Source organism: Tribolium castaneum, chromosome 2 (assembly GCF_031307605.1).
Source record: "Tribolium castaneum strain GA2 chromosome 2, icTriCast1.1, whole genome shotgun sequence".
NCBI lineage: Eukaryota > Metazoa > Arthropoda > Insecta > Coleoptera > Tenebrionidae > Tribolium > Tribolium castaneum.
Window position 1 is genome coordinate 4,845,588 of NC_087395.1, and position 15,763 is coordinate 4,861,350.

Consider the following 15,763-nt stretch of genomic DNA (forward strand, 5'->3'; position numbering starts at 1 on the left):
ATTATATCTTACTAGACCTATAACTCGCTTGTGGTTAGTCCTACAAGAAAGTGCATATAACCATTTTGTAGGAAATTTTATCAGCTTTAATTTTGGTTAAAAGATAAAAATTAATAGGAGTAACCGTTTCCAAGATATAAGCAAAAAAACAAAAAAAGACTGCTTTAACTCCCTTCCCCTCTTCGAGCTTGCCCCCCAAACTTGGCAACTTTTGATATATGTTTACCCAAATGTAAAGGAAGCTTTTAAAAAAAATGAAATCTGTAGAAATTTTTTCCACCGATTTATCTAATTTGACTGAGCCAAAAGCAGCAAAGTAGCCTCAAATTACAAAAATTAATTTTAAACGTCGTAAATTTGTGTTTATTTCTTTAAATTAAGTTAAAAATATCAATTTAAAATAAAATTAATTAGTTTCATAGTTTTCCCATATTTTATATTAATTTCCCAAATTATAATTATAATGTACTGAACTTCAGCATTCTTTTTTGGTTTATTGTATTTCAGTTTTTCAACTTTTCAGCCTCTTAGTGCACTGAGTTTTTAATTAGAATGTAAGTGTTTAAATTCTTTGTGATTTTATTTTCTAGTTCTATAGGTTTTTAAATCCTCACTCTTTCTGTAACCTAGTTCTATAGAATTTCAATCCCGCTGCCTTTAAATTTTTTTTATTCCAGCTTTTTCAGTTTTTTATGTATTCGATTTTTATTTTATTTTATTCCAGTCCTATAGTTTTCTCAGTTTTTTAGTTTTTCAGTTTGTTGTTTCTTCAGAATTTCAATCTGACTATATTTTAATTTTTTGAAGGTGTTTTTATGCTTCCTTTTTTTAGTTCTTTGTATTGATTTTTTATTTAGAATGTCAGTTTCTTTATAGTTATAGTTTTCTAATTTCTCAATCTCTTAGTCATCAGGTTTTTTTGTATTCCAGGTTTAAAGTTTTTAAGTTTTTTATCTTTTCCGCCTTTCAGTATACCTATGTTTTTATTTACGACGTAAGTGTTACAATTTATTTGTGTTCTTTCTCCAGTTCCATAGTTTTCTTAGCTTCTCAGTTTTTCAGATAGTTAGTTTTTCAAAATTTGAACCTCACAACTTTTAATTTTTTTCAAAGTTTTTTTTGGGGCCAGCGTTTGAGTTTTTAGTTTTCTTATATTTCATATTTATTTCCCAAATTATAATTTTTCTTATTATTTTCGTTTTCTTACTTTGCACTTCTGTACTTAATTTTATAATTCTTCATTCGCTGAGTCACTCTTTGTTTTACAAATAAATCTCTAACCTTTTTTTTTCTAGTTTTCTGTATGTCAGCTTTTCAGTCTCTTAGTGTATTGAGATTTCATTTAAATTGTAAGTGTTTCAATTTTATGTTCTTTTCTTTTGTTGTTCTATGGATTTCTAATTCTTCACTCTTTCAGTAACTTTGTTCTACGGTATTTCAATCTAACTGCTTTTTAGTTTCTAAGTTTCTTAGCACTTTAATCCCTTACTGTATTGGTTTTTTATTTAAAATGCAAGTATTTCAATTTATTTATTTATTTATCAGTTCTATAGTTTTATCAGTTTCTCAGTTTTTCAGTTAGATAGTTTTTCAGAATCATAGTTCCACTACTTTTCATTTTTTTTCAAGTTTTTTTTAGTTTCTTAATTTCCTAATATTTCATATTTATTTTCCAAATTATAATTTTTCTTACAATTTTGATTTTATTATTTTGCAGTTCCATAGTTTTAATTTCGCACTCTTTGAGTCACTCTTAGTTTTACAAAACTTTAACCTCCTGTATTTAGTTTTTTGTATTTCAACTTTTCAGTCTCTTAGCGTATTGAGTTTTTATTTAGAACGTAAGTGTTTCAATTTATTTGTTTCTCTTTTCCAATTATAGAGTTTTTTAATTTTCTCACTTAGTTCTTCGGAATTTCAATACATATTACTATTTTCTAGTTATATTTTACCTTTTTAGTTTCTCAATTTTAAAGTTATATACATAATTTGCAATGTCTGTTGTTAGATTTTTTTTCTTTTATTTTTCGGTTGAAAATACTACTAGTAGGTATATTATTTTTTTAAGTTAGATTGTCTTTTAAATCGGAAGAAGCATGAGTCCTTTTTAAAGCACAGAATTAATTTAGTTTAGTCACTTTGAAACATGATTTACTTGCTCACTTTCAAATCTTAGTGAGCAGCATAAAAAAATTAGAAACAAATTAGCAAGTTGTTGAAGTAACTGCACTCGCGGATAAAGTGTAAATTAAAAAAAGTACTCTAGAAATTGTAGAAAAATTAGTAAAAAAAAACTGTATATAATTTCTGGATACAAAAATTTTGTGAAAATAAAAATATTAATTGGATGAAAAAATAATAATAATGCAAAAGTGCTTGATTTTAGTACTATGTATATTTCATTTCAGTTTATAGTGGAATTGCAATAACGCATACAAATTTAAAAATAAAGCACAAATTAAGAGTTTCTGCACGTTTTTATCTAAGAAAACCCACCAGTGTTTCATTTCCCTCCAAAAATTCAAATGCGCTGATGCAAAATTCTACTATGAATTGACATGGGATATATTAGCAAATAGTGAGTTCAATTTTTAGGTGGTGATAAATTCTTACAGAAACAGAAACTATTTTTACTGCAACAAATTTAGAACAATATTTAGGTTCAACGATTAAATAACTTATTTGTATAGCTTTTTTCTGCAATAAAGGTGTTTGTAATGCAACTCATTCCAATAAAAGTTATGTTTTTATTTTTCCTGTAGGAATTAATAAAAAAATGTATCCTACTTTGCTGTTTTCTCCAATCTACTTTGACATCTAAATAAAGTTTTAACCGCCCAAAAGTAAAGTTGCCACATGTTGAAAAAAATTAGTTACGGTCCTGTCGTCGTGCTCTAAAACAATGTAAGCAATTTACTAAAACTATTAATCACATATGCTTGCGTATAACACGTTGTCTATCCCCGAAAAAGTTTATACTCGCTTTCGCCTGCTGGCCTTCTTCCAGGCATTCGTCCAATCAGATTATCAGTTTATTTAAAATTCTAATCTACTATAATGTACTCTTATAATGTTAATGTAGTGCAAATACTGATTTTGCTCCCCGGTCTAGACGTCTTGCCCTTGGATTCATAGTCTTATTTTTATTTTTGTATTTATTTTATTTATTTTCCTGTTCTAATTTTTAGCTCAACTAAGTGTCTATTGGGCGAAATTTGTAACAAGACGGACATTTATTAATGGATTTTTTATGATAAAGATAAACGTTGTTACGAGCATGTTTTTAAGAAACGTACTTATAATAAATCAAATTTTTAATAACACCGTGAGATAATTTTTAAAAATAGCTACTCATAACGTTTGTCAAAGCGTATTAATCTTGCTATCAGGAATAATCTACAAACAAATTATTTCTGTCGGTTACCTCGGAATTTATTTCAGTTTACTGATTCCTACTTTGAAATTTCAGCCGTTCGTATCTACTCTTAAATATAGCAATTAAAAGTCATTTAATTAGCTAAGTACAGCGTACAGACTATATTAACGAAAGGAGGAATGAATTTTAATAATCAAAAAATCTGATTAATATTGCTATTTATTATACAGGGTGTATCAGAAATACGTGTGTTAATTTTAGCAGGTTACAGAGCTCAACAAATAAAACATTTTTTCTATTTGTAATTTTTTATTAAAACTTTTGCAAATTTACTTAAAGTTTGAAAAAGATAATATGCTGAAACGTGTACCCTGTATTTACTATGCGATGTGAAACACATTTTCGTATGAAGTACGTGCAGAAATAAAATGTAAAAAATAACGACCGATTTAAACAATCACGAGAATGTTTAAAACCAATTTTAATAAATATTAATGCAAAATTGACCTACTCATAGTTTGTATAAAAGAAAGAAATCGCACTTAGAACGTGCTTTAAACAATGTGAAATAGTTTTTAACATTTATTTTTATTATTCGTATGTTGTCTTAGAAAAGTCCACTCTGAGACTGAAAACACAGTATAATTTTTTTAACTACAAAAATTATAAGAATAACGTTGAAATACCAATAATTATGACCAAGCTAAGAAAACTTCAAAGGGAATAAAAAAATATTCTGGACTATATTTATATTTATTTATTAAAGGAAGATGCATAGTTAAAACTCTAACAAATAGTCGACTCCACTTTTCGGTTTTTTTAATAATTTTTGAAACAACTTTGCACCTCAACTAAATGTCTGGCTGACAAGTTTAATAAATGCAAAAAATGACATAAACATTAAAACGAAATAAACATTGAATTTTTCACATAATTTTGTGATTTTTAGAACATGTAAGCTAAATTCAAACTAGAAGCTAAAAAGCACTAAAAGGTATTAAACTTCCAAACAAGCCAAAAAACGCTAACAATAAAACTATTTCTTAATTAATTCTTTATCTTAATAATATTTGATATACAAGAATAAAAATAAATAAAATATTATCATTATATTTTTTGATTTTTTTAATATAATAACTTACATGTTGTTGCCATGACCCTCAACTCATTACTGTTATAGTTCAACTTTAATTGTTTATTACAAGTTTAACTCAAACTGAACTGAAATTTATTTAAAAGAGTTGTTTTTGTGCATCATCAGCAATTAATTATTAACTGTTATCAAAAACAAGTTTTTTCACATTATTTTGTGAAAGTAAGTAGTATATGAGCTAGATGACCCTTCAGCAGTCTGTTTTTTCTAACATTGTTAGTCGCAGCCTCTTTAGGGGTCTCTGCTGTTGCATTAAATCTTAGAGCAATTGGGGCCCATGCTCCATTTTTTCCGTCGATTGTAATCAAGTATCTATTTTACACTTCAGTGTTAGTTTATAATTTTGATCAAAATTGACCAAATTGTTTTTTGTTTTTTCTTTTATTCATCTGTTAATTATTTCAATAAAATTATAAAGTTATGTATACTAACAAGGTTAATATTAACAATGTTTAGCGATAAGCCAATGCTTAAGCAACAAACATCGACCGCTTAGTTAAACCAATGCTAAGCTTTAGCTTAGTCGATATTTCGTAACTGAACAACACTCAGTGCAGGCTTAAACTTAGTTTGGCGCTAAACTCGTTTTAAGCTCGCACTGAACAGCCGGACCTAAGAATACCATTTCTTAACTGATTTCGAGATGTTGATATTTGAAACAACGACATTGTATAGACACTTTTTAACAGAGAATTTAATAATGTTATCAGCGATTTTTTTAACCGTTCGTTTAGGTGTAATAACCTAATAACATAAAGTTGTATTTTTTTAAATAGGAAACATAGTTAGCTATGACATTTTCAAAAAGCTTATTTTTTTTGAACTGAAAACAATATAAATACAGTTTAATATTTTTATATACTTTTGATAAAAATATATTTAAAATATTTGAAAGTAGTTGGCCATGGAAAAATTATTTCACATAAAAACTGAGATTAATCTAGAAATTTCGTAAACGGTTATTAAAGTAAAAAATATAAAAACATCAAACTAAGCTATGTTAAATTTATTTTTAATTGAACAAATACATGATCGTCACGATTACATAAAAAATGTGCAGAAAATTGAAAACGATGTGGCACTAACCATCTGATGACACTTTTTTATGATTTAAGTGCAATGGAGGTGACGTTGATAATGATATGTATTTTTTTACCGCAGATGGGATTTGATTTTGGTGTTTGAATTGATAGTTTTTGTAAAATAAAATTGTATTTACAAGCAATCATACAATTAATAAGTTTTTACTTTTTTTTCCAAGTTTTCATGTTTAATTAAAAAATAGAATTACAATGTAAGCTTGCCATTTTAAATCTAAAAACAAATAATATTTATTAATCGCAAAAATTTGATCTAATAATTATTTAACCTGCTGTTAATTAGTGTTTCAAAAATCATTAAATTATAAATACTTGTTGAGTAATACATTTTTCATAATTTGAATTAAAAATCCAAAATTTTTTCATGGTCTACTATAAAAAAAGCGAAATGTTTTGTTTTTTTTAATAATTCAAAAATAATGTATTACACAAATACACGTATGAAATCAGAAAAAAATAAACATTTCGAAAATGTCATAGCCAACCATGATTCCTATTCAAAAAAATACAACTTTATATTATTACAGCTAAAGGAATGATTAGAGAAATTTGCTGATAACATTACTACATTCTCCGTAAAAAGTGCCTTTATAATGTTTGTGTTTCAAATGTGTATCTTTTATAATAAGGAAGATATGATTTTTTTAAGAGTTCGCTAAAATGTCAACATTTGTTTATAAGTCGAAAACAAAAGACGATAGCGGAATGCGGTTTTGACCAAAATTATAAAACGGACCCGAGAATGAGTCACTCGTTTTTCTCTAAACCTTTTAGTTTCGAAGATCCTCTATTCAAACATCAAAAATGCAGCACCCTGTATAGTAAAGTAATTCTTGAACCGATTTGAAAAAGAACTATCCTAATGAACACGAAAAAGTAATAGCATGCCATTAAAAAATATGTATTATGTTGACTTTATACTTTTTTGGGACACCCTGTATAATCAAAATATTTTCCTCAAGTACGTCTTAGAGTATTAATAACGTCTATAAAATATCAAAAGTCCATCTCTACAAATAACTGAGCTACAGAAAAGGGGAAATGAGCCGGGTCACCCTTTATTGTGCAAAAATAACAAAGTTATTCTTAAAAAACCTCTTGACACGCTTGAAAATTGCAAACTCTTTGTCATTTTTTTCATATTTGTCGCTTGCCGCAGTCACACTTAATTTCTGTCAGAAAATACTCAAAAAATGCAAAATAAAAATTTCGTTAAACAAGCAAGAGAGGCAAAAATTTAAATTTATTCGACCAAATTTAGTGATGTTGAAGTCTATTAAGTTAACCTCTAGATAAAAAATTTTGAAAAATTGTAAATTTTGTGATTTAAGACAATCTGTTAACATTTTGCGAAATAATACCAAAAATGTTCTCAAACATTGAAGAATTAAAAAAGTGTTCTGTATGGTATCAACTTTCGCGTTTTAGGTTTGAAATGCCCTAAAATGCTGTGAACAGGCTAAATAATGTAGTTTTTCTTCTTTTTCTTCTTCTTTTAGTGCCTTTTAGTGATTAAGCATATGAGTTTAATATAAAATTTCTTTTTAAAAAGTGCTAAAATTTTGTTAATTAGTGTAGTTATTCCTCAAAGATTACTATCTATAAAAATTTTTAAGCGATAATTAGAGATATACGAGTAATAATTACATGAATTACAATTATAAATAAGAATAAAAATTGTATGTGCTTTCGCTCCATCCGGTCTAAAGATTCTCCATTCCTAACATACCTTCTCAGTACCAAAATTAGTACTTAGAAAAAGATAAATACCTTTTGTACGCCTCATTGTCTACTGCACTCTATTTAAACGCGCCTCATTCTCTTCGTCAAGTCCAGAAAGTGCTCACCATCAAAACCAACTCAATCATGGTAAACAATAATCTCCAAAATTTCCATTACATATTAATTCTCATTTTAGAACGAGCTCGACAAAGAACAAATTTCGAGTAAGAAAAATTTCCAAATAATAATCAAATGAAACAAATGCATTTTTTAAGTGTTAAAATCGACTTTTGACGCCTTTGATGTCGACAAAAAAGGCTACATCGGAGTCGACATGATCGGTACCATCATGGACCTTCTAGGAACGCAACTAATCGGCGAAGAACTGGAGACCATCATAACCGAAATCGACGAAGATGGAAACGGTGAAGTTAGCTTTGAGGAGTTTGCAAACTTAGCAGCTCGCTTTTTGACCGAAGACGATGAAGACACAGAGGCCATTCAAATGGAACTGAAAGGAGCGTTCCGACTGTACGACAGAGAAGGAAATGGTTTTATCACAACCGATGTTCTACGCGAAATTTTACGCGAGCTTGATGACAATTTAAGTGAAGACGATTTGGACAACATGATTGATGAGATAGACACTGATGGTTCAGGAACCGTCGACTGGGAAGGTAATTGTTTGTGTTTTTATGCCAAATTTAAATTAAATTCTTCCAGAGTTCAAAGCGGTCATGATTGGCTAGTTAGAAGAAGTGCATTTTTTAAATTGTTACGCTAATAAAATAATACGTAATGGAATTGTTTGTTATAAATACACTATCCTTGTCCCTTTTCGACACAATCTCCCCTCCTTCAATCGAAAGGTACCTGTGATTGATCGTTCTATAAATATTTATCGCTAATTAAAGACGCTCTAGTTAATTAGACTCTGATCACCAACACGTACACAGGTGTTAAAAATGGTAGGTGCGCATTTGATTCGTTTAACACTATTAAACATTCTCTCATTTTAAGGAAGACGAAGAATTGGAGAAACTCAAAGATCTTGAAATATCAAAAGATCAGCTGAAACGTAAGTCTTTCGCTTAATTTCTATACAGGGTGATTCTTGTAGAGCCTGCATTAGAAACTTTTTAACTTTTAATATAGCTAGAGCTTTAAAATTTTGCATACGATTTAAATCGACAGTTCCGAGTTCAAATGAATTATTTTCAAAATGGTTAAACTTTTGGAACTACAAAAAATCGGCGCCAAGTTTGAAATTTTAAACAGTAACCACACATTTTTATTGCATAATTGAATTCACCTCCTCAAGCTGAGTATAATTTACTCAAGTTGTTAGTACTTATCTGTCATAATTTTTGACATATGTCTATTTCTTTGTTAAACGTTTCATTTGCAAAGGTTTATCTAAGGTATAACAGTCCTTGAACCCTTTGCGATAAATGAAGGATTTTTTTGCGTTCGATAACCGAAGGTTTTGAGAATCTTTTAGTATTTTCAAAATTGTCAACTGTCCAAAATTTATAGATAGTAGTAATTTTTTAAATTGGTTACCAAAAAATTCCTATAACTCAGTTTTTTCAAATAGCATGACCCTATTTTCTCACCTTAGTTATCTCTTATACATAGTTTTACTAAAAACAGATTTTACTTTTACTAGAATCTTCATAGTTATTCAAGTAGACCTTGCAAAATGATCAACAACTGTCAAACTTTAATATTTTATTTAGCTTTTAGCTGGTTCATTATCGAATAAGCAGTAAAACAATAATTTTCAATAATGGTTTATTATAATTTAGAAAATTATATAAAGTAACTCAGTCAGTCGGCCATCGAATTTTGAACTTCTTGATTGAAAATGGTTAACAAATCGAAAGATTTCTTAATTAATACTACAATTTTATCGTATTTTTCGAAAGTGTACTTGATTAAAAACGAAAATAATCAGCTAAAATTCAGTTTTTTGCGATTATTTCAAAAACTGTAAGACATCGATATAGAAGATGTTAATAAGAGTCTGCATAAAAATTGGTGTAAATATTAATGGCAGTAACAACTAGGGTACATTTTACTCCGTTTCAAGAGGTGAATTCAAAGATGCAATAAAAATAGGTGATTACTATTTAAAATAGAAAATAGAACTCAGAATGTTTGATTTGGATCGTAGACAAAGTCGTAAAGCTCTAGCAATACACTAGAAGTTAAAAAGTTTCTCATGTGAGCCCTAAAAAAATCAGCCTGTATACCAAACTGTGCCAGCAAGTTTGAAAAGACTATTATTGACCTTGAAATGTTAGGAAATTAATCTTTTTTACAAAAGCCGTTGTTAATAAACTCTGACACACCTAAAATTATTGTCAATTAAATATAAAAAGTGTTTCCGAAATTACCTACAATACAAACTTATGTTTTTTTAAGTGGAATATCCTATATTTTTAGCATTTTTGAAAATAACTTTTCAATTGTTATTGATCGATTTTACTTAGTTTTTGAAATAATTTAATTTTCTTGACAAAAACTAACATTCTAAAAAATTCTATAAAAGTAAGACTTTGACCGCTTAGAAAAAAAGTTTATACAATTAGATTACAATTTTTTATGTTACTGCAATTAAGAATATAATAGCATATTAAAAAACGAGTTTCATAAGATCAGTCTTAAAGCACGAATTGAGTTTCAATTCAGTTTTTTGAAAGAATGAGTGCTTCAAGGTCTTATGAAACGAGTTTCCTATGCTACTTTTTGTAATTAGCCCCTTTTTTGCCGTTTTTAAACAAATTTTTTTATTTTTGTCGATTTAGGAATTCCTGTGACGGTTAATAATAGATAATTTTTAAAAATTTTAAAATTCATTTAAAATTTTTGTTTTATCAAAATTTTGACAAAAAATAAGAGTATGAATGATAATGGAGGTAATCTTGCATAAACGCCCCGTAATTTGTGGAATTATCAAAAAAACGGTCCTGAATTTGCTCCTTTCCAACATAAAAATTTTCGTAAAATGTTCCGGTAAATAATGACTATTATGACATCGCACTTGATGACGTTGCGTACTTTAAGATGCCTATTAAAGCATTAAAATGACGGCAAATCACAAAAAATATGAACTTGAATAACTTAAAAAATTTATAGACACCCTATGAGTATTTTTTATTTTCGCAGTTAAGTGTCTCTTCTGATTATTTGAAAAATACTTAAGTTTTATCGTTAAAAAAGTTATTAACTATTGTTTCAGGAGTCGAAAAGTGAAATTCTCAGCAACAATAATTTTAATGTTGCTCTTATCCCATTATTCGTCATATTTATTGCGATAAAATGTTTTCTTTCAAAATTTTAATATTTATGGTTATTGTATTGTTTACTATGATAACAACAAAGCTCGTGAATGTTAAATTAAATAGATTTCTAGTTGTTAACTTTAGGCATTTTTAACTTTCTTTTGAGATATTCAACTAGTGGACGTGCGTAATTCCTATCGTATTTTATTTGATTTTATTTAACAATTTCTAGAACAATGTCTTTCGGAACTTCCAAAATTTTAGGTACTAAAAATTATCAAGTTGGAGGTTTTATCTTAATTGAAAAAGTATCTAAGGGTTCGCGACACTCGCAACATCAGACAGTCTCATGACATTGACACTCACTTCGTTCGTACTATTTTGTGACCTGCTTTCAATATCTGACACATTCTCTTAACACTCACTTCGTTCCTTGATTAAAAAGCTTTAGATTTAATTTAATAACTTTTTAACTTATTTTTGACGATATTAGGCGAAATAATTGCGTTTAGTGTTAAATTTAACCAATCTAGTAAATTACTAGGCATGCCTAATACAGTGAAACCTCCGTTAATGACCACGTCCCGATAACGGACACCTCTTCACAATTTTTGTGAAGGGACAGTTTTGTAAGAACGTAACAATTGCATTAAAAAATAATGTAAAATAACCTCTCTACAACGGACCCTCTGTATAACGTACGCGGACAAAAAAATCCCCAATTACCATAATATCATATAAATTTACCTCCTACGACAGAGAGACCAAAAAAGTAGAGGTGCAAAGAACGAAAATTTGTTTGATGGATTAAGTAGAAATCGATGAAAAAGTGTAGGTATACCAAAAATTAGATAAAAGAATAAAAAATTAGATAAAAAGATTGATAAAGACGTGAAGACGTTAGAGATAAAGAGAAAACTGGCCTTAGCACCATAGTAAAGTCATGCTGTCTAAATATTTCGAAGCATTTTTTGTAAAAAATATTTTTGTTGATGTTTTAAATTTGAATATGTTTGTTAAGCAGTTTATTGAATGATGAATGTCTTTTCTAGTACTATAAATACCGATTTATTTAGAATTTTGTGGTGTTATGTTGAGTAATTAGCAAATCCAGTATACTTTCTGTGGTCACATTGGAACACTCCTATGTGACAGTAAAAAACAATTTTTTATATTAAAATTGCCCATCTCTCATTAGTGGACACCTTTACACAATCGACAATTAAAGATTTTTAATCGGTATTTGATGCTGAGAGGTTTTACTGTAACATATCGCAAAAAACATTTTTATCTTAAAAAGGTAGTTTTAACCCCTGAATAACTGCAAAAATTATTTTATTTTTTGTTTTAACTTAATAGTTTATGAAATATACTCAGGGTCATAAAAATTGCAACACCAAGAAGGAATAGGAATTTTTTGATAAAACTTGACATAAATGTTAGACTATTAGCAGGTATTAAGTGATTAAATTTTGAAGGTTTTTAATCAAGCGGTAAAGGAGTTTTTAACACTGAAACTATTTTACCAGCAAGTGTTTGTTTTTCTTTTCACGTTTTTCGTTTCTGACAACTTTTGAAGTGATTTTTTTTTAATTTGTTTAGTCTTAAGCGTTATGAAAACGAAAACATATCTAGAGTACGACAAAAAAGAAATTATCAACAATTAGACAAATTTTAAAGAAGCACAATTTTTGGGAAACGAATAGGTGTTTTTTTATTTAGAGAAATCGCTATTTGTTTGAAAAGTAATTCAAGTACTATTATGCGATGTTATCAGTCATTGATTAGAAAAGGTTTAGAACGAAACAGAAGAAAAATCAGACTTAAAAAAAAACAGATAAAGTCCAAAATGGTCATCTTCGGGTTATGGCAATAATTCAAGTTGGACTGCTTTTTGTTAGATTTCCAGGTATGGGAGGAATGAGCAAGAACACAGCTTAAACCTAACACACCAAAACTTTTATTTGGAAAGACAACGTGTTTCAACCACAAAGTGGTCATCCTCTGGTGAAAATATACATTGTATATATTAAACACATTATGGTCGAAACGCGTTGTGTTTCGAAATAAAGGTAAAATGGATCAGGCTTAGATATGCGTTTTTGCCCATTCCTCTCATACCAAAAAACACCAAAAAGAAACAGTCCAAATGACCAATTTCGATGGTAGACAGTCTGACGTGATAAAAGACGACCTCAAAACCCACTCATTGAGCAAAAATTTGTCTTGTCATTAAATTATAGCCATACACCGAAGACGACTATTTTAGACTTCAATTGTTTTTTTAAAGGGTATGCTTTCTCTTTCGCGCTGTCCTGGGCCTTGTCATCCAGTCTATGACTGAAAACAGTGATAACATTGCTTAATGGTAAAAAAAGAAAACCTCTATTTGTAGTCCAAAAATCATGACTTTTCAAAACTGCATAATTGTTAATTATTTTTAGTTTTGTTGTCTCCAAGCCTAATTGCGCTTTTAGAGCACTTAGACCTAAACGAATTTAAAAAAAACACACAAAAAATTGGAAGAATAACACTTGCTGGTAAATGAACCTAAATGTTAAAAACTCCCTTACCACTTGATTAAAATCGTTCAAATTATAATCATTTATTACTCGCTAATAGTCGACCATTTGTGCCAAGTTTCGTCAAAAAATTCTAACTCCTTCTTGATGTAGCAATTTTTATGACATTGAGTATAACTTAAGTAAACGTCTTTATTTTTCTAGTTGAAAAATGTGCTACAACGCTCAAAGAAGGTAAAAGTAAACTTACTTTCCAGTTTTGTGCTTTTCGGTCTTGTTTGGCAATACCATTTTTTTAAATATGTAATTTTAACTTGAAAACATTATACAGGATATAAGCGAAATAAGTACATTAATTTTAACCAGTGGTAGAACTCATCAAGACAAACACTTTTTCTATGTACCATTTTTTCAAGCTCAAATTTTTAAAATCATTTTTCCCCGCTATAAATTGACGAGTCTTTTATGAAATGCTCCAACAAAGAAAAGTAATAATAAATAATAGTCGCAACCAACGGTAACCGGTTCATACGGTAATCTTGACGACTAGGTAACTTTGCTTCCAGTGGCGTGTAAAAAAATTGTGTAAAATTTTAAAATAATTTTAACTCAAAAACTAAAACGTTTAAAAAAAATTACAAGGAGAAATTGTTGGTCTTGACGAGTTCTATTGCCAGTTAAAATTAATGTACTTATTTCATTTACAGCCTGTATTAAAAAAAGCAAAAATAAACTTCACCCTCATTTAGTTTTATTTTATTTAAGAGTATTTCCCGTTGCAAAACGTACCAATAAAACGAAAAAACATCAAAACCATGCCATTTGTCACCTAATTTTGCCATATTTAACGAAATTGGACCAAAAACACGGTTTTATTTCATGAATGTTTTACCTCTAAGATTACAAATCCTTTTTTATTTTGGTTGTACTATTTCGTGACCCCCCTTTAATTTTATAGACAATTTTATAATATTTAAGAAGCTTGAGAAGCAAAAAAAAGTTATTCGACTTATAACCAACTTCCCAATTTTTTTACGTTCCTAATTGCAATTAGTACAAATCTAAGTTTGAACTTTGTCCTTTAAAGTGATGAAACTTCCACTTATCTAGGATTCTTCGTTTTTGTGTAGAAAGTTTTTTCAGAACGCGTGTTTTCTTCAAACAAATTATTTCAAAAAATTAAGCAGAATCGTTCAAAATCATTAATATTTAAAGCTACGTCCAATAATGCAATAAAATTTTGGCTGTACTATTCAAAAAAACTTAAGTTTGTGTTGTAGCTGATTTCTGAAATACCGAAAAACATATTTGAAAATAATTTTAGTTGATGCCGAGGTAGAGAACATACGACTTTGTTAAAAAATATTAATTTTTCAATTATTTAAAGGCTAGTAATGGCTTTGTCCAACTTGATGGGACACTTTGTATGTGTAAAAATTTTTTAGTACTGAAACAGATTTTCGATTCGTTCGATATGGAAAAAAAGGGCGAAATTGGTGTTGACATGATTGGGCAAATTCTAGACATGTTGGGGCATCAGTTATCAGCGGAAGAACTACAGGTATAAAATAAATCTATTTGAATATTTAATAATTATTGGTTTTAGGGTATTATTTCCGAAATTGATGCCGATGGTAACGGTGTCATGAGTTTCGAAGAGTTTGCACATTTAGCTGCAAGATTTGTGGTGGAGGAGGAGGAAGACACTGAGGCTATTTTACGAGAATTAAAAGACGCGTTTAGGCTTTACGATAAGAGTGGATTAGGGTACATTTCAGTGGATTTGTTACGAGAAATTTTGAAGGAACTGGACGAGAAGCTAACGCCAGCAGATTTGGAACAAATGATTGAGGAAATTGATACTGACGGTTCCGGAACGGTCGATTGGGAAGGTTAGTTTTGACTAAAAAATAATTACTAATAAAATTAAACGATTTTTTTTAGAATTCAAGGCGATGATGATCGGCTAATACATTGTGTTCCCAAATTATCACCATTATTAGGAAACAGTGAATTTCGAACACAATTTAATTTCGTCCTGTCATTGTGCCAGAATTTCTATTATAAGAATGACATTATTGTATAGCGTAATAAGGGCAAATTGTATTGTCTTGTAATCACATATTTAATAGAATTTAATAGAATAAGTAAATATTTATATTTGTAAAAATATAACAATAAAAATTATTCAATTCATTGTTTTTTGTTACTTATTTCAACAAGTTATAATATCAAATTTAAAAGTTTCGTCACGAAAAGTTTTCGACAATGTTGCCAAATGGGTAAATTTGCTAGATTGTAAAAATATTTCCACTTTAGGCCTGTTTGAATTTATTTGTGCAGTGTACAACTTAATTCTAAAAATGGATTTAAGAAAAATTTATAAGAGAATCTAAAAACGAATGAAACAATTTATAATGAATCTAGTTTTATCTAAAAAAAAGGAGAAGAGTTTCTAAAGGAATTTAAGGGACATTAAAGAACAATCTTGAAGGATTTAAAAAAACCTATAAATTAATTTTGTAAAGACGCACACAGTGGAGTTTAATAAAAGCATTTAGAGGATGAGAAAAAATTTTTTATAAAGAAATTTTAAACAGTCT

General features: G+C 28.7%; 2 protein-coding genes across 2 annotated transcripts; both read left to right on the plus strand.

The window, feature by feature from the left end:
• The first annotated feature begins 7,412 nt into the window (after positions 1–7,412).
• On the plus strand, positions 7,413–8,155 carry LOC659263 (troponin C, isoallergen Bla g 6.0101). Its single transcript, XM_008192571.3, has 4 exons — positions 7,413–7,498; positions 7,548–7,575; positions 7,627–8,028; positions 8,075–8,155. The coding sequence occupies exons 1-4, from the start codon at positions 7,496–7,498 to the stop codon at positions 8,098–8,100; spliced, it is 459 nt and encodes a 152-aa protein (XP_008190793.1). The 5' UTR covers positions 7,413–7,495; the 3' UTR covers positions 8,101–8,155.
• Positions 8,156–8,233: 78 nt separating this feature from the next.
• Positions 8,234–15,358, plus strand: LOC659336 (troponin C, isoallergen Bla g 6.0101). The gene is made up of 5 exons (XM_008192572.3): positions 8,234–8,319; positions 8,372–8,429; positions 14,606–14,721; positions 14,767–15,052; positions 15,105–15,358. The coding sequence occupies exons 1-5, from the start codon at positions 8,317–8,319 to the stop codon at positions 15,128–15,130; spliced, it is 489 nt and encodes a 162-aa protein (XP_008190794.1). The 5' UTR covers positions 8,234–8,316; the 3' UTR covers positions 15,131–15,358.
• The last annotated feature ends 405 nt before the right edge of the window (positions 15,359–15,763 follow it).

Excerpts from the sequence above, each read along its gene's own strand:
- LOC659263 (XM_008192571.3), top strand. Across the intron at positions 7,576-7,626 it reads CGACAAAGAACAAATTTCGA|TGTTAAAATCGACTTTTGAC; the intron begins GTAAGAAAAATT and ends GCATTTTTTAAG. Across the intron at positions 8,029-8,074 it reads AGGAACCGTCGACTGGGAAG|AGTTCAAAGCGGTCATGATT; the intron begins GTAATTGTTTGT and ends AAATTCTTCCAG.
- LOC659336 (XM_008192572.3), top strand. Across the intron at positions 8,430-14,605 it reads ATCAAAAGATCAGCTGAAAC|TACTGAAACAGATTTTCGAT; the intron begins GTAAGTCTTTCG and ends AAAATTTTTTAG. Across the intron at positions 15,053-15,104 it reads CGGAACGGTCGATTGGGAAG|AATTCAAGGCGATGATGATC; the intron begins GTTAGTTTTGAC and ends GATTTTTTTTAG.